This window comes from Theobroma umbraticum, unplaced genomic scaffold (genome assembly GCF_002168275.2).
Source record: "Theobroma umbraticum cultivar Fairchild unplaced genomic scaffold, ASM216827v3 scaffold_50.0, whole genome shotgun sequence".
Classification (NCBI taxonomy): domain Eukaryota; kingdom Viridiplantae; phylum Streptophyta; class Magnoliopsida; order Malvales; family Malvaceae; genus Theobroma; species Theobroma umbraticum.
In genome coordinates this window covers 1569546-1587250 of record NW_018397261.1, presented here as the reverse complement: position 1 = coordinate 1587250, position 17705 = coordinate 1569546, and the positions used below count along the sequence as shown (strand labels likewise).

Genomic DNA, 17705 nt, shown 5'->3' with positions numbered 1-17705 from the left:
GGGGTGCTAATCATTATCTGTACGTAATCGCACTGCTGAACTCAATTTTAAAAATCATAAATTAATTTATTGTTCTTTCGACGGATTTAAAATTAATTTAAGACTTCATTGATTAAAACCGAGTCAATAGGTGACCAATTGTACTTAAAAAAAATATTGATAGCGACTCTTAGTTTTCTCCATGTCTAACAGTCAAGTGGTCAGACTCATACGTTACGACAACATGTATTAATCAACTATCTACACCAACTTGTATCATAACTTGTGAATGTAACTTTTTCTGATATATATTTTTGGCTTATCTTGTTGGTTGATACTTTCTGCCAACATATATTTTAGGATCCTGGGACAGATTTGGCTGTTAAATTTGCCGTGTATCATAAATCTCGCCAAACGTGAGACCTTGAGAAATTATAGTTCATATGGAGAATGCTGAAGAGACTTAAGAGAAGTAACAGCGTCAACGGGCACTGCAGCTCCTTGGAACCCATATCTTCAAATCAAACAGAGAATGCTAGTATGCTACGGAATTAAAGGGCTTGGGGAACTTCTGCTGTATTAAGTCAAAACTGGATGCTGCACCCATTTCAATTTTTGCATATGGATATATTTGACTAATCAAACAGGCAGAAAACTGCTGGAAATAGGAATCGGATTTTAATGCCTTGGGCAGAAGAGACGTGTCCTGTATTTTCTTTATGCAAAGGCTGCGCTGCATACAGTGGGGAAGCTTGGACAGATGACAACAGCTGGCATGACATTTTAAGACAAAGAACAGATATGGAAGATTGCTTTATTTGACTGGAATGAATGGCACTTGCAGTTCATTACAAAAGGCTTGAGATACATATGAATCATTGAATTCCTAAAACAGACATGATACACCAATTAGGTTTCAAAACAGAGATCTTACCACAGCCTTGATTTCTTTTATGTATCAATCATTTGGCATCAGGACCAATCTGACAATATGATAGTAGCGATTGCTTATAAATAACCATGACATATTATCCGCAAATATGAAGACAGTCATGCCAAATTAAACAATACCTCTTATAAGAAAGACACCAAAAATGATTGGTAGGCATGCTTTAATAATTCTTAATGTATGTTTATTTTTGTTCTGCAGCTTATAGCAGGGTTCCAGCCATCTAGCAAGCAGATACAACCATGGATTATTGAGATGAATTTTAGAGAACAGGCTCCTATAAAATTTTCTTTGTTTTTTTTTTTTTTTGGGTAATAGCTTCAATTTATACACCAAAATATATTCAAGCAAAATTCTGTGAAGTTGGAGGGTAACATACATGGGAATCTAAATACAGGTATCACACATTTGAGCCAATTAGATCTTTGGCGGTCATAAATCACACAGCCACTGCTTCTGGCTTTTTGCTGGTTTTGATTCCTCTAATAGCTGTAAAACAATTTGTTCAAGCCATAAAAATTTGTTAAAATGCATTCATATATATCCACAAATATTAAGAAATAACTCCCTGTCCATACCTTCAGCATAATCTTTGGCTCCAAACACAGCTGAACCAGCGACTAAGGCATTAGCTCCAGCCTCAATAACCTGCCAGCAACGAAAACACTTTTCACTTATATACCATAAATTCACAAGATAAGAAATATTAATACCCATCCCCAAAGGGAGAAGGGAGAAGAGAGAGTTTCAACAGAAACCAACCCCACCCACACCACACAACCACCCCAAAACCCTGTGCCCACCCCAACAGTAACTGATAACTCATAGAATTCTAAGTCACAGGTTACGTATAGTGTATAGATGCATGTTGTCTGAAAGGAAAATCATATGATTCTAATCAGGTACCTTATATGCATTTTTAGGACCAACTCCGCCATCCACTTCAATCCAGGGGTTTACTCCCTGCATGGGAAATATAAAAAGAAAATATCACCAGATTCTCAAGCATAAATACATATAAGACACACAGAGATAGATGTGATCTATACCTTTTCTGCACACATTCTTCTCAAGTCAGAGATTTTCTTCACTTGACTCTCAATAAAGCTCTGCCCACCAAAGCCAGGGTTGACCGACATAATCAAGACTAGATCAACCACTGTCAAATGCAAAAGAGAGATTATCTTGTCAATTTCCTACAATTTAGCCAAATCAATCCAAACATCTGTACTGGATGGGTTACAATGATGTAGGGAAGGACCACTTTTCCTTATTTGCATAGCTGTAGATTGTTTTTGCTTTGTAAGAAAAAGAGGCCTTCAAGTCAAAAGAATGAGTAGGTTGAATTTAGCTATCTTAGAACATTCTTTTAACTACTGCTCAAGGGTTTTTACTTTATGTTATCTTTTATTTCAACTTATCAATAGGCAAGGCCCAGCGTAGACCCACCTGCTTGGCTCTGGTAGGCAATAAGCTGTGTAGGAATCATCCTTGACAGAAAGAAAAGAAAATTGGAAAAAGAACTAGAAAATAAAAACTCACCATCAAGTACATATTCTATTGTACTAAGTGGGGTAGCAGGGTTTAGGACAACTCCAGCTTTAGCGCCTAGACCTTTTATCTATACAATATGAAAATTTTTTAGAAAAATAGGAGAAAACTAACGGCACTCAAACAGTAAAGGAATCTCTGCACAAAAGATATCAAATAGGTGGGCAATTTAATGAAAGCTAAAACAGGCAACGGCAAAAGCAAGCTAGCAAGATATTATTAATCATGGGATGGCAAACAATCAAGAAAATTGCCAATAGTATCAGCAGCACCATGATGATCATAAAAACTACAACCTGTCATAGACAAATTTCAGGCATGCTGAGAAGGACATTCTTAGAAGCAATGATGCAAGGTAGGGGTGAGGGCGATAAACTTAATGCTTAAAAAGCTGTAACTGCAAAAATAGGGATGCAGAAGAACAGAAATTTTGCAGCCATTACAAATGTCCTGATCAAGCATCAATGTTTTCTTTGATCAAGTTTCAGAAGAATGACAGAAATAAATTCAACTAACTTGAACAGGATGAATCTGTAGGACTGTAGGCTCCTAAGAATTCTAAATACTCCCTTCCCATCAGCATATCATGTGGTACGCAGATCAGATACAGGGCTAAAGATTTGTTACACAAATTTCTCCATCGCTAGTTTTCAACCTAAATCAGGCATCAACATAGTGATATTCTAAAATTAAATCAGAGAAAAAATTCCAACTGCATAAGGAAGTGAAATTGTGTATGAGAAAACAGGGCTTACTTTTCTGGTTTACAAGACCTCACTATTATGGAATGCATTCAAGTTTAGGCTTCACTTGGTTTGAAGATAATACTTGCTAGACTCCACTCACATCTTGTACGTATAGTAATATGCGTTAATCAACAGTTCATATAATAAGCAGCTGTTAAGAAACCAAGCAACAGCAAGTGCCAACTCCCCATTTTATTGTGAAAAATATAGAAGAAAGGCTCAGAGAGAGAAAAATCTTACTTGATTAAGTGTACGATGCAAATGGATGGTTGAAGATTGCTCACAGTGAACACTGACTATGTCTGCTCCAGCCTTAATAAAATCTGGAACTCGCTGCTCTGGTTCCACAATCATCTGCAGTGAATCTATCTCAGGTTAGCAAATATTTCTTTTATCGATATTAGTCCGTTGATGATAAAGTATACAAAAAGAAGCATACCAAATGCACATCCAGCGGAAGATCAGTCACAGGTCGTAAGGCATCAACAACAAGAGGTCCAATTGTAATATTTGGAACAAATCGGCCATCCATTACATCAACATGGATCCAATCACAGCCTGCTACTTCCACTGCTTTCACCTAGAAAACCTTGGAAGTCAAACTTCAAAAGCAAGCTCCAAATTGAGTTCAGAATATTATGGGGATAAAACAGACAAGAGCAGCTAACAGGTTTGCCAATGACTTTGGAAAAAGGCAAATACCAAACTAAGTGGAACAATTGTTTAGTTATAATGCAGATTATATTTCAGTGTTTATGTCCCAGAAGCAAGTCGCATATCTGAAAGTTGTTATTTACAGGAAAATCAGAAATTAATTTCATATAAAACCTGCTCCCCCAACTTTGAGAAATTTGCAGAGAGAATAGATGGAGAAACAATGATATCGCTTTTTGAGAATTTATCAACTCGAGCAGTTGCCTTCACTACTGTAGCAATTCTCCTCCTGGAAGTTTAAGAAAAAAAGGTGAAATAAGCATATTAAAGTAGATTGTACGAGACCTGTAAGACCAAAATAAAATCTGATAGAAAATATACATTTATCCTTATCTTCTGAAATAATGTGTAGCCCTATTTAGTACCAAGAAGACAAACACAGATGTGCTTGTAACATGAAAGGCACAAAATATTTTCCTGTATAGAAGAAAAATAATTTCTAAATAAAGGAGTAACAAGAGCCTTAAGAAATTGAATCTAAAAATTCATATTATTTGGCCTAAGAAAGATCTTTTAAACACTCTTCCTTCATTTAGAACGATGAGCGTTACCTAGTTATGGACTTCACTACTGCAGTTATAAATTATGCGGCAAATCGGGGGAGAATAGAAAACAAAGTTCCTCATAATTATAAGCAAATTGAAAAAGTATTGGAAATACTAAAAGCAGCTAAATTCCAGGAACCCAGAATTAAGCTGAACTTTGTTTATTAATTCACATATTATATATTCCATTATAAGCATTATAAATCCTACAACAAGATTGATTGATGGTGTTAAAAATGGGATGCACTTTCCGCCCTAAAAGACCAATTTTTAGGGATGCAGATGCTTATGCACCCTCTTTACGTCACACAGATGTCAAGAATTTCAGGACTGTAAGGAAAAAGGCAATGGCCTCATTGAATTTTCAAATATTTGGTAAGAATTTCAATGGTATTTGCTTCTTATATCGTGTAAATGTGACACCTTCACTTGTGATCTATCTGAAATAGAAAGATATTAAAACATTGTGGAACAGACAACAGAAACAGCATAAATATTAAAAAATATATCGTGAGTGCAATGTGATAATACATAACTTGTACTGAAGATCATAGTTCAAACAGCAATCCTAACTTCAACTTAGCATTAACGTAAGCACACATGTGCGAGTCGGAAATTTGAAAATAATTAGTAGCACTGATCCATCCACAATTTTTTTTCCTAAATAAGCACCAACCATACAATTAAACTTTCATCAAACGGCATATAGGAAACATTAAGTAATTAATAATTTCACTTCCAAAAAAACCATTAAACCTTATTTATTTCATAGCTCATTTGCAGTTTTATATTCTTGATGAATCTTTTAATTGTATCAGGTCCTTCACTTTCATCACAAACATTTCCATCGAAAACATGAAAACAACGAAAATTTCAAAATATAGGCCAAAAGAGTATCAAATTTCGAACAAATTAAGGTTGTTTACAAGGAAAGTTCAAGATTTTCTAGACTGGGTTTATTGCCAAACCCACAAAATTGTATCTTTACCGTCTATATCTCTAATGAGTACACAAAAACGCAATAAGAATCAACCAAAAAGAATGACAACCTATAAAAAGAATTAAAAAAAGAACAAAACAATACCTTGTAAAAGTAAGTGTCTTGGGTTGAGAACGATGAGTCCTTAGAAGCCTAAGTCCCCCGCCAAAGCCATTAACCTGAGTTGATGAACACAACGAAGAAGCTGTTGACATCTTCTACTTCTTTTTTCCCTCTCTTTTCTATCTCAACTAAGAGACTCTGTATCGTTTCTTCGTATTATATAAAGCAGGGGCTTTTGAAGGTTAGGTAGTAAGGGCCCTTTTGTGTGTCAAAATCCCACCAAGGACAGCGTGACCTGGAGCCCCAGATTCTAAAGAGACAATAGTAATTATTGAATATCTAGGAGAAATTTCGGAAGGAAATTTTGTAATGATGACACGTGTAATGTTGATGTGTGGGTTGGATTGCTTATCTTCAATGGTTGGCGCTCCATATTGCTGACGTGTGAAAGGGGAGAGTTGAGTTATGGTTGTTACTGGGGAAATGAGTCAGCATCTGTTCGCCCCATAATTCTGTTGCAACTTGTTAGTACCGATAAACATTGTGGATCCATTTCAAATAGATTGATTTGCATTTCGGGTGATATTGATTCGTTTTATTAGGAGGAAAAATAAAACTTTATCAATTAATGAGTCGGTTTTTTCGATCAGTTCGGGGAAAAAGATTCCCTTCGACGACCGAGCTGATCAGTCGACAAGGTCGATCGACACAATCGACGGTTGCAAAAACAACCGTCGATTACAATAATTGACGGTTGCGGTCGGTTGAACGGTCTCAACCGATCGTTGCCTAGTCCTAATGAGTGGACATTGCATCCAAATGGTTTTGAAAAAACATGAAAAAAGATTTTAAAAGTATGATTCTATGTAAATGATTTTATATAGAAAAGTGCATGGGAACAAGCTGTTTTGAATTGATTTCTATAATATTATGTGAACCCTAGGTCAGAGTGAAATGTTTATACACATAAGCATGTGTGTTCAGCTATGAATAGATTATGATTAGATGCAATGCTTATGCATATAAAAACATGTTGAGCTATGAATAATTTATGACTTGATATGCACTGGGGGGCATGGTAGTTGAGCTCCATGTCATGTAGTTATAATGATTTATGATTGGATGCTAAGTTATGTAGCTATATATTATGCTATGCTTTACTTGGTGTGAAAGATATGTTATGTGATTGTTATGTTTGATGATGCATTGCATGGCCTCGGTGGGATGGACTAGTTCCACAAGAAAAAAGGTAAGAGTACTTGAATATTGTGGCCTTGGTGGGGTGGAGGAAAACCACTAGAGATAAAAGTAAAGGTTGGAGTACCTTACATGCACGATGATCAAAGTTAAATATGCATTCTGCTATGAGATTGCGAATGATGTATATAAGGTTTATGAATATTATGATGGGCAAAATTCAATTGTTTTAAAGTTTATATATGTTATGATGGGTAAGATCTAATTGTTTTAAGGTTTATGTATGTTACGATGAGTAAGACTCAATTGTTTTAAGGTTTATGTACATAAATGGAGAACCAAGAATGGTAAATGGCAATTAAGGCTAATGTGTAGAAGATTGATAGAGAAAAAGCTTGAATAACCTTGGCCTGGATAAATGTGTGTAAGATCCAGTGCATTAGATTGAGATATCGAGATAAGTTAGGTAAGATTTAAAAAGCCTTTTGGGAAGACTGCCCAATTACTTTCTTGTCATCTCACAATGCATTGATTGAATTCGAATGTAAGTTACGAGCACAATAAGATGTTGGAGTTTATGAATGACACCAATAGATGAGTTTAAGGTTGTACAAGTAAGTTTTTGTGGATGAAACTCCTAAATGTATCACGAATTTGTATAGGAAAATACGCATGTTTTCAAGAGAAAATAAGCATGGTTTATAAAGTTTCCAAAGCTACTGCTTATTCCCCTCTACATCCCTCATTAAGTAATTGTACTCACGTTTTTAGTTCTCATGATTTGTAGATCCAAAGCTACTTGAGGTATAGATGCAAGAACGATCCGCATGCGTGGTATGGTAGACTTAATGACAAAGGCATAATTTGGTAATATGTTCCACACCTCAGAGTCACTCCATTGGCAGTCAGTTGTCAATCAGTTATGTGATAGGCCATGTGGCCTTGTATGTATAGACATAAGTGGGATATGGGTCACTAATGAGTTGTCCAGGATAGGTTGATGTAGACAGGTATTGACAAATGATAGAAAAGTTAATGAAAAGGTCGATTATAAGTAACAACAATGTTCTGTACAAGATTGTGCCTCAGGAATATAAGAACAACAATGTATGTTATAAATGCCGATTATAAGTAATGGCACATCTTTTTTTACACAATGTACTGCTTTGCGTATACATGTAAAAGTTTTAAGAAAGTTTAAGTATGGTTTATGTGAACCATTGAATGATCCAATGATAGAACTAATGGAAATGAGACTTTAGTGGGTTTGGTGGATTACCTCCATTTGATCTTCATGTCGATCATGATTCGGGACAAAGTCGTGACAGAACTTTTTTTCTTTATAATACAATATCATTGTATCTATTCCAACTCATTTTAGGCCTAAGAATGTTCAGATACATTGACATTTATTTTTCTTCATATTAGAAGCCTCACCAAGTGTTACATTTACGTGAATAAAAGTAGCAGCAATGCCATGTGAGCAACTTGTGGATGTAGTAAAGGCTTAAGAAAAGGTTGAAGAAAGGCTTCAAAAATCCAAAATTAATGCTCCAAAATTCGAATTCTCTTTTTTCAATTAATAAAGAAAAAGCAAAACTGTTTTTATCACCTTATTTATCATGTCAAAATTTATTCTAGGGAGATGGAAAAAAGATAAAAACCGTATACTTTACAGATATTCCGGGCTATATTAAGGCAAAATGCACATTTTCTCAAAGATGATAGATTCATTACCGCAAATTAAGCAAAAATTAACACGTCACCGACACGTTTAGGTGAAAGAAAAAAAAAAAAAACCATCAACTACCTCGATAATGGCATGTGACATTTCCTCGTGAATCCCAATTCTTGTCTCATTTCCTACTCTAATCCTGTACCCCACGCCACCCAATCTCTGTCCCTCCTCCTTCCCTCGTCCTTCTTCTTCTTCTTCTTCAACAACTTTGCTGCTCTGCTCTCATCTTCTGCTTACTTGTATATTTTAGGCACATGAGAATTTTTGGCTAATAATATGAAGCGGTTCAGGAGAAACGCGGATGAGAATGACCCTGTAATCAACCTGGATCCTGAAGGGGAAGGCTTGTTTTTGAGGGATCAAGAAAGGAAATGTGGGTTGAGTTCAATGAGGTCGATGGGCTTTGTTGTGGTGGCTTTAATGGTTGTTTCGGTCATTTTTTCAGTTTCTGTAGTCCTTCAAGACCCACCGAGCGATGGGGTTTTGGAGTCTGGTAAAGATGTTAGATCCTTTGATGTTTTGGAGTCAAGTAAGGAGGAAAGAGTTCTTGAAGTCAAACCCCAGAAAGGTAACTTCAAATTTGTTAGTTTTTGGTGTGACTGAAAAGCGAAATTCTTTTTGCTTAGAGTATCGATTTTGTGCTTCTGAATGAACCCGAGAAAAGAATTTCTATCTTTTGGGTTGTTTTAAGTTTCAACTTTTGGTATAACTTACAAGTTTTAGTTTTTGTTGGGTCAAGTAATGATTTTTAGTGTTTCTGAATCCTATTTATTGGTTCTACACAGTGCATGTGGAAATGTTGCCATGGCTTGGTTTCTAACTTGCTTGTTTAAGTGGATAAATAGTAGTAGAAGCTTATTCAACACAATGGCTGGCTTTGCTTGAAGCTGCTTAATTTCATTATAGCTGGTATATCTGTCACTACTGTTCCGTGAGGCTCAATTTGATGGTTCCGGATCTAAGATCCATTTTACACTAATGCTTTAACACGGTCATGTCTTTTGTATGCCTTTTAGATCTCCTTTACCTGTCAGTGCCACATTGTCACTAATTTCCATTGCGAAGCAATGTACTAAGCTCAAGTTCCTTTCCATGTCAGCTTGTTTCAGCTCAGTTGGCAGATTGTTGTGTTAACTTGTGGAAGTCTTGTGCGTTACCAAAATTTGTTGAAGGTTACTTGAGAACATTTGTTATTGCCATTCTTTGATTTTTAGATTCTGTACTTTATGCATGAAGTTGTTGTTAGATGCCATTATTAGTGTTTGCACATTTTCTGTCTATCACTTATTTTATTTCATGTTTTAGTGCACTTCTCAAGGTATGAATTGAAACTTGATAATACAATTGCACAGTGCTTTTTTTCCCTTTATTTTGTCTGCAAGGAGAGCACTAGGGTTCAAACCTTGGTTCTCTTACTTCCTGAGGTTCTCTACCCAATCCACCTCTCTCCCCCCAAAAGGCATCTGAGTGAATCACATATGTTGCATATTTTCTTTTGTATATTGCAGGTCTTTTGCACACATCTGGCAGCACAGTTATGCTTCTGTAGATTATAGTTCTCAAGCCCTCCATGTAAAATCTACAAGTTTTGTACTGAGTGCTGAAATCTCTGTAACACTGCCTGAAATTTTAGATGCTTTTTGGCCTGAGAATAGATGCATTGCTAATGCCGTATGAATTTTTGTCCTCACACATATTTCTTTAATTTCATAATGGCATTATTTGCTTAAACTCAATACCTGTTTCTTAAATGAATTTGGAATAATCTTTCTTTTCCCCTTTTTAAGTCGTAGGTCCAGATGATGATTATCCCCCATCTGTTGAGGCGCGTAAAGATAAACTGCTAAGTGGACTTCTTGCAGTTGGACATGATGAAAGATCTTGTGTCAGCAGGTATCAGTCAGTTTTATACCGCAAAGAATTGCTACATAAACCTTCACCCCACCTAATTTCAAGGTTACGGAGTTATGAAGCTCTCCATAAACGGTGTGGGCCGTATACTGAATCATATAACAAAACCTTGGAAATGCTCAAGACCAAGCATCGCCTTGAATCTACAGATTGTAATTATTTAGTGTGGATTTCCTTTAGTGGATTAGGGAATAGGATACTGACCCTAGCTTCAGCATTTCTTTATGCTCTCCTTACGAATCGTGTTCTACTGGTTGACCCTGGAGTTGATATGGTTGATCTTTTTTGCGAACCATTTCCAGAGGTCTCCTGGTTTCTCCCTCCAGATTTCCCCCTTAAAAGTCAGTTCAACAGCTTTGATCAGAAATCTCCTTACTGTTATGGGAGAATGCTTAAGAATAGCACTTTTGCTAATTCAAGCAGGTTGATATCTTCTTCTTTTATATATCTCCATCTGGTCCATGATTATGATGATCAAGACAAGCTTTTTTTCTGTGATGAAGACCAAACTACTCTCCAGAAAGTGCCTTGGTTGATCTTGAAGACAGACAATTATTTTGTCCCATCTCTCTTCTTGATGCCTTCTTTTGACCAGGAACTGAGTAATCTCTTCCCCAGAAAAGAAACAGTTTTCCACTTCTTGGGTCGATATCTCTTCCACCCCACAAATCCTGTTTGGGGACTTATTACTAGATACTATCATGCTTATTTAGCTAAAGCAGATGAAAGGATAGGCATCCAGATCAGGGTCTTTGATACTGGCACTGGTCCGTTCCAACATGTGTTGGATCAGATCATTGCTTGTGCCTTGAAGGAGGATCTTCTACCTAGGGTTAGCAGGGAAAAACCCATAATTAATCAATCTCAGAAGTCTAAAGCTGTGCTAATTACATCTTTGAGTGCTGGTTACTTCGAGAGAGTAAGGGACATGTATTGGGAACATCCAACTGTGACAGGGGAGGTCATCAGTGTTTACCAACCGAGCCATGAAGAGTATCAACAAACAGAGAAGCGTTTTCACAATAGGAAGGCATGGGCTGAAATGTATTTATTGAGCTTGACTGATGTGCTAGTCACTAGCTCATGGTCAACCTTTGGGTATGTTGCTCAAAGCCTTGGAGGGTTGAAGCCATGGATACTCTACAAGCCTGAGAACCAAACAGCCCCAGATCCAGCTTGTCGTCGAGCCATGTCAATGGAGCCATGTTTTCATGCCCCTCCCTTTTATGACTGCAAGGCCAAAAGAGGCATTGACACAGGTGCACTGGTTCCTCATGTAAGGCACTGTGAGGACATGAGCTGGGGTCTTAAGCTTGTTGATAATGGGAGTGAGTTATAGCTGCATGTGTCTGTTGTAAGTCATAATCATAGTTGTGCACGCAGTTTTTCGCTGTAGAATAGCCTGACTGATATTAAATCAAATATACCTTAAATTTGCACTTCAGCAAAGCTTCTTGTTGGCTAATTTTTATATCTTGGTTTCCTAACATTGAAATCTATGATCGTAAAATGCATTCCAGTGATTGGTTGATCACTCATAAGTGGAACGAGCTGTGGCTGGGAAAGTACTTCCCAGGTGGCTTTAAATTGGTCAGGGAGTTCCAACACAGAAAACAAAAAACGGAAAACTCTTCTTCCTTTCTCAAAATTGCTGCAGAGCAAATGTGAGTAAATAAATAATCGGTTTTAACATAATCCTGCTTTAAAAAAATGATTACCATTTTAATATTCAAAAATTAAAATTTTAATTTAGTTCTTCTAAATATTTTAAGGTTAAATAAGTAAATAAGTTTTCAAATTATATTAAGTAAGTCAATTTAATCTTTATCTTTTTATTGCATTCAAATAAATTTTTAAATTGTTATTTTGGGTAAATTGAGTTCCTCACACTAACAGTTGATTAACAGAAATTAGTCAATGCTACGTTATCTTTCACATGAGATGTTGTGTCATCTTGATGACATTAATACCATATGATAGATGACGTGACATAAAAAGTTATGTATTAAGAATTTGATTTTTTTCTTTGTATCTATCTAAATGTCTAAAAATTATTAATTAAGGATTTGAAACAAAAATTAAAAGAAAAAACGAATTGCTTTAAATTGATTACCATCCTTTCTTAATTGATTATCATCTTCTTAACCAAAAAACCCTTTGCTTTTTTCAATATTCTTTAAACTTAACTTATAGTCAAAATGTCCTTTCACTGTCTATAAATTCCTATTACTCTTCTAAAAATCATTTTTTGGAAAGTTTTGAATTTTCAAAAATTATGAAAGATGTCAGGAGAGAATTTATTATTGTTAGTTAATAAAATTCAACATCATTAGATTTTGCTTACAAACTTTAGGGAAGAGAAGAGCATCGAATTTCTCTTATAGATTTTAGGAAAAAAAAAAAAGAATTTGATTGTCTTTTACAGATTCTATGAAAGAGAATAGCATCATATTTTTCTTACAAAATTTAAAGAATAGGAAAAAAGGATTTAACTTTTTTTTATTATCAAATAATATTGTGTGTCTTTGTTAGTTTTAATATTATAAATGCTATGTGTCATAGCTTTATTCTTTCTCTTCTCAAAATCGTTTTTTAGTATTCTCGAATTTTTTTACATTAACTTTCAGTCAAACAATAATGATCTCAATCAAATTGAAAAAGTTGAATTAGTTTTTTTTATTAAGAATGATGATTTCAATTAAAAAGAGGGTAATCAATTAAAAGCGTTGGGAATCAATTCAAAATAATTAATTTTTCTAGAAAATTTTTGTTTCAAGTCCATAATCAATAATATTTAGACATTTGGCAAGGGAAAAACCCAATTTCGAATTAATAATTTTTGATGTCACGTCATTTGTCATGTTAATGTGTCAACATGTCATGTGACAAATATCATAACATAAAAAATTATTGACTGTATCATTGATTAACAGAAGTTAGTGAGAGAAACTTATTTGATTTAAAATAAAAATTCAACTTATTTGAACACAATACAAGAATAGAAGTTAAATTGATTTTTTTGAATATAGTTTGAAAACTTATTTGGGTATTTAGATTATTCTTAATTTGTGCTTTTAAAAATCAAAACACATTTTTTTTGCCTTCTGTTTCTAGAATTAGAAAAACAAGAACCAAAATCAACTTATAGAGCCAATTATATGAAGATTTTCTTTTCTTTTTTCTTTTTTTTTCTTTGAGTAAAATACCTAATCATAATTTCACATGAATACATTAATATTAAAAATAAACAATTTATCTCAAACGTATAAACTGCATTAATAAGACTGAATTTAATATTTCACGATCAAATAAAACCAGATCCAACATTTTACGATCAAATAAAACCAGATCCAACATTTCATGATCAAATCCAACCGTCGAATAATCGATCGACCAAAGGTAAAGTAGAGAGATTTTTTTGTTTTTGAATAGAAAAGAAAAAATTTTAAAAACAATAAATTAGAATTTATATAATATAATAATTTTTAAAATTAATAAAAAATAAACTGGCTCAAAAATTATTAAAACGTCATCAAAATAACGAAAATATTTACGATTAAACTTGTATGTCTAATAAAAATTATTCTTTTAAAACAAATTGTTTATTTCCAATATTAATGGCTCGTGTGAAATTATGATTAAAATTTTAAAAAAATAAAAATATTTTACCCTCTTTTTTTTTTTTTTTCAATTTCTGTTCCTCGAAGCAATGATCTATGCAAAGTCTTAACGTACTGCAGTACTTTTAATCCCTGTCTAAAGTTCGGGACTGTCTCTGCCTTGATTTCTTGAATCATCTCCACCAAAACTGAAAGCAACAACCATAGATGAAAGGTAAAAAGAGGTAAATAAATTGGCATCATATATTCCAAGATAATTTTTAGGCAAACTATTCCACCAGAAGAAGCATTATCAAGTTGCAAATCCGAAGTTTCATCAGTTAATGAGACAAACTTTTAACATATTTCATGTCTGTATATAGAACATAAAACCCATCTCCACCGCCTGACTATATCTTCGCTTGCTTCCATCAATTCTTCCTTCCTTCGCACAAGATGATATGGTATCCATGTCTGCATTATAAAGAACAAAATAACCAAATAATGGTCAGAGCCAAAGAAATTAGAAGATGTGAATGGCATGAACCTGAATTGACAACAAAAATACATACGTTGATTTGAAGGGTGCACTAGTAGCTCCAACAGCTGAGCTGAAGGCAACTTCCTGAAATGGGCCAGCCATTTTACCTCGCGGAAACCATCCTAAATCTCCACCCTTCTTCCCTGATGGACATTCTGAATATTCTTGAGCTATCTGGAAAAAAGAAAGAATATGTTCAATGAAAATCAGAAAACAGTATTGAGGTCAAATAATTCTCTTCGCTCCCAGTCAGTAAGTAGCAAGGATGACGAAGTCCTATTTAAAAATTCACAACACTGTGCAACATTTAAGCAATACTATGATAGTACATTCCCCTTGATAATATGCGTTTGTTCGAGTGTGCACATGAGCACATACATATGGAATTCTGTTGCTGCAGCCAGTATGTATCCCAAAGTTCTAGGCCAAAAACCATGTCAAAGACTGTATCATGCGTGTGTGTTTAGTGCCATATTTTGCTAGAGAAATATGTGGCTAATATTTTTCTCAACAAAAGCAAGCAAATTATAGATGAGCACCATAGTTGTCTATCCTTTTAAGATATTAAAATGAAAATAGCTCAACCTCCCTACTATTCCTTTTTCTTTGATTTTTACTGGTGAATCCAATAAGGACATGACAGATAAAGAAAATAAACAGTAGGCTTATTTGACTTGTTGATAAACATCTACACAGTCAATAACTGTCTCAATTATATTTAAGCAAGTATCAACATGCCAATGTCATAGGCACCGGTGAAAGGAGTAAAGATTGTCCTCCAGATTGTTAATTGTTTCCCTGATGCCCAAATTAGATTTATAGTATAGTATCTCTGAACATTCAATAAAATGAAATCCTGATATTTTCACCTTTGCAAATTCAGCTGGTGGAACCTTATCACCATTGCTAAGCCAACCATCTTCCAGTTTCTTGTAAGCTTCATTGATCTTCCCCTGCTTCTCACATAAGATGTGCCTAGCTGAACAATTGAAAGGAAAAGAAAAGAAGAACAAATAACAAGAACAGCAAGAAGAGTGTAAAACATATGTGATTAAAAGCAATAAACTAACAATGCTTCTACAAAAAGGGCTACAGGAAAAAGAGACCTTTAACATAAGTGCAGGTGCCAAGCCCATCTCCCTTCCCAGCTTTACCTTTACCCTTTGAAGCACTCTCATCACTTCCACCTCCGGCTTGTTTGCCTTTTCCCTTGGGTTCCTTTGGTTTTGAATCCTTCCCCATCTCTCAAAAACCTACTTATTTAAGCATAAATTAAAGTAAACATGAGAGGGAACAGCTTCAACGACACTTACAAAGAATGTCAAGTGGTAAGATTTTGCTGAATTGATAGCCAATGATATAACTATCCAGTTACTAGAGAGAGCTAAAGGAAGAACATGTACCAATTTAGTTAACTATCTATTCGTTTTACTTCAAACGTATAATTTTAAACACTTCATCTACCAAATTATAGCTCACTCTTAAATATCCAAAACTCTGGGTGCCCACCAATCCCAATCTCAACATCAAGTTTTTTTTCTTTAACTCCTTACAGACTGTAAACACTACACTCACTATGTCTAATTCATCAAAAGGGGAACTAATTCAACAACAATATTAAACAGCATGCAAACACAAATGCAAAATAAACACTAAAAAAGAAGGAAACTGGAGAACAAGAAAGAAAAATCAAAAGGGCGAAATTTAATAGAGGCGGAAATTTGATTAAAGGAACATGAATTAAAATAAATAGAGCTTGCGAAGAGAGAAAGAGAGCGATCTGGGTATTGATACTTTTACCTTGTTATGTACTGCAACAAAAGGGTCACAGAACAAAAGTGGAAGTTAGACCTTATGTCTCTGCAGCTTTCGTTGAGGCAGCAGACGGAGAGATCAGATCACTTCTTTCCAAGCCTTCGAGGTAGAAAGGCTTTGGATTTCTACTTAAATGACGTTATTGCCCTCCATTGGTGGGATTATCAATTTTTTTTTAGTTAAAATAGGGTTAGTATTTTATTTTTATATGGGATTATGTTTACAAGTACAATTTATAATTAATCAGCTGTTAATTATATATATATAATATTCGAGTATTTGATGTGTATGACTTTTTTATTTAAAGAACGATTTAAATCTCTTTTTTCTAATTTCAAAAAAATTATAGATATAAATATATTGGATAACTATCAATATACTAAACATAGGAATAAGCTATTAATTAGTTTTAAATTCATGCTATTGCACGGGGTACATAATTTAATTAAAAATATTTACTATTTGAGATTATATTTATTATATTTTAAGCAACGATAAACTAAAATGATAATTTTTAATAACCAAAGGAAAATGATTCTTTTAAAAATAAAAAAAAAATCAATTGAGATTACCTTTATTATATTTTTTATAAGAAACACAATATTTGTTATATAGTAGATGTAATTTTGAGCAGAATATCCTATTTTATTCATATAAACCGAATTTGAAAATATATATTAAGTGCATCAAATATTTTAAAAAAATAAAATGTAAACACGATAGTTGTTTTAATTCAACAAAGGTTGCTAACTAATTAAAAAGAATAAAAGTATATAAACTGTTTAGAATGATTAACGAAAAAAATATAAGAAAGATTATTTGAATTATTTTTTGAGTGCGATAAAATTTGTACATATTAAATGAAGTTTCTCGATAGGTAGTGAATAAAATGAATCTTGATGAGTAGGGCACAAAAGTTTAATTATATTTATTTAACCAAATCTCTACTATCTAAATGAGTTGAATAAAGTAATTTTAGATTTGAGAAATATTGAGATTAAAATTGAATACGAGGATCAAGCTCTCTTTTTCTTGTGTTGTTTACCACCTTTGGATGAGTACTTGGTTGGTACTTCTTGAACGAGAGAACTCGGATATCCTTCAAAGATGCCAAAACTTGTTTGAACTCAAGGAGTGAAAAGACAGGGTGACGGGGAATGAAGGGATACTAGTACTGATGATGCCATGTGTTAGTACTGCAAGATAACAAAGATGGGGAGAGTGGTGATCCTGGTGAGACCAACTCTCGTCACATTCAGAAAGGATTGTTAAATAGTTCAAGTTTGGGGAGAAAGGTCATGCTAAGCGGAATTGTCCTAAACTCAAAGCTAATATAGTTAGTGGCCATGTGGTTTGGTTTTTTCTATCGCCACTGACG

At 34.3% G+C, this 17705-nt stretch overlaps 3 protein-coding genes across 5 annotated transcripts; 1 reads left to right on the top strand and 2 right to left on the bottom strand.

Annotated features, from left to right (window-relative positions):
- Positions 1-1053: 1053 nt before the first annotated feature.
- RPE (D-ribulose-5-phosphate-3-epimerase) lies at positions 1054-5760 on the bottom strand. 2 transcript variants are annotated; one of them, XR_002445412.1, is made up of 10 exons: positions 5569-5760; positions 4054-4168; positions 3665-3805; positions 3466-3579; positions 2471-2549; positions 1978-2087; positions 1835-1891; positions 1507-1576; positions 1308-1417; positions 1054-1151 (listed from the first exon to the last, which is right to left on the bottom strand). XR_002445412.1 is itself a non-coding variant. In XM_021431488.1 (9 exons), exons 1-9 carry the CDS (start codon positions 5676-5678, stop codon positions 1368-1370), a joined length of 846 nt encoding a protein of 281 aa, XP_021287163.1. In that variant the 5' UTR covers positions 5679-5760; the 3' UTR covers positions 1054-1367. The 2 variants fall into 2 exon arrangements, 1 of the variants encoding a protein (XP_021287163.1); XM_021431488.1 differs by having other exon boundaries at positions 1054-1417.
- A 2798-nt stretch (positions 5761-8558) lies between these two features.
- LOC110418484 (galactoside 2-alpha-L-fucosyltransferase-like) lies at positions 8559-11815 on the top strand. 2 transcript variants are annotated; one of them, XM_021431226.2, is made up of 2 exons: positions 8559-9029; positions 10255-11815. In XM_021431226.2, the coding sequence occupies exons 1-2, from the start codon at positions 8738-8740 to the stop codon at positions 11709-11711; spliced, it is 1749 nt and encodes a 582-aa protein (XP_021286901.1). In that variant the 5' UTR covers positions 8559-8737; the 3' UTR covers positions 11712-11815. The 2 variants fall into 2 exon arrangements, with proteins under 2 accessions (XP_021286901.1, XP_021286900.1); XM_021431225.2 differs by having other exon boundaries at positions 8560-9029; positions 10249-11815.
- A 2392-nt stretch (positions 11816-14207) lies between these two features.
- LOC110418388 (FKBP-like peptidyl-prolyl cis-trans isomerase family protein) lies at positions 14208-16469 on the bottom strand. Its single transcript, XM_021431101.2, has 5 exons — positions 16313-16469; positions 15619-15765; positions 15382-15491; positions 14544-14686; positions 14208-14445 (listed from the first exon to the last, which is right to left on the bottom strand). The coding sequence occupies exons 2-5, from the start codon at positions 15752-15754 to the stop codon at positions 14403-14405; spliced, it is 432 nt and encodes a 143-aa protein (XP_021286776.1). The 5' UTR covers positions 15755-15765; positions 16313-16469; the 3' UTR covers positions 14208-14402.
- Positions 16470-17705: the final 1236 nt, after the last annotated feature.

Bases quoted from the DNA above. Each gene is read 5' to 3' on its own strand.
- RPE (XM_021431488.1), bottom strand. From the start codon at position 5,678: ATGTCAACAGCTTCTTCGTTGTGTTCATCAACTCAGGTTAATGGCTTT. The intron at 1,892-1,977 runs GTATAGATCACA...TTTCCCATGCAG, and splicing joins GAAGAATGTGTGCAGAAAAG to GGAGTAAACCCCTGGATTGA. The intron at 1,418-1,506 runs GTATGGACAGGG...ATTGTTTTACAG, and splicing joins AGCCAAAGATTATGCTGAAG to CTATTAGAGGAATCAAAACC.
- LOC110418484 (XM_021431225.2), top strand. From the start codon at position 8,738: ATGAAGCGGTTCAGGAGAAACGCGGATGAGAATGACCCTGTAATCAAC. The intron at 9,030-10,248 runs GTAACTTCAAAT...CCCCTTTTTAAG, and splicing joins TGAAGTCAAACCCCAGAAAG to TCGTAGGTCCAGATGATGAT.
- LOC110418388 (XM_021431101.2), bottom strand. From the start codon at position 15,754: ATGGGGAAGGATTCAAAACCAAAGGAACCCAAGGGAAAAGGCAAACAA. The intron at 14,687-15,381 runs GTGAAAATATCA...TCTTTTTTCCAG, and splicing joins CACCAGCTGAATTTGCAAAG to ATAGCTCAAGAATATTCAGA. The intron at 14,446-14,543 runs GTATGTATTTTT...TTTATAATGCAG, and splicing joins AGTGCACCCTTCAAATCAAC to ACATGGATACCATATCATCT.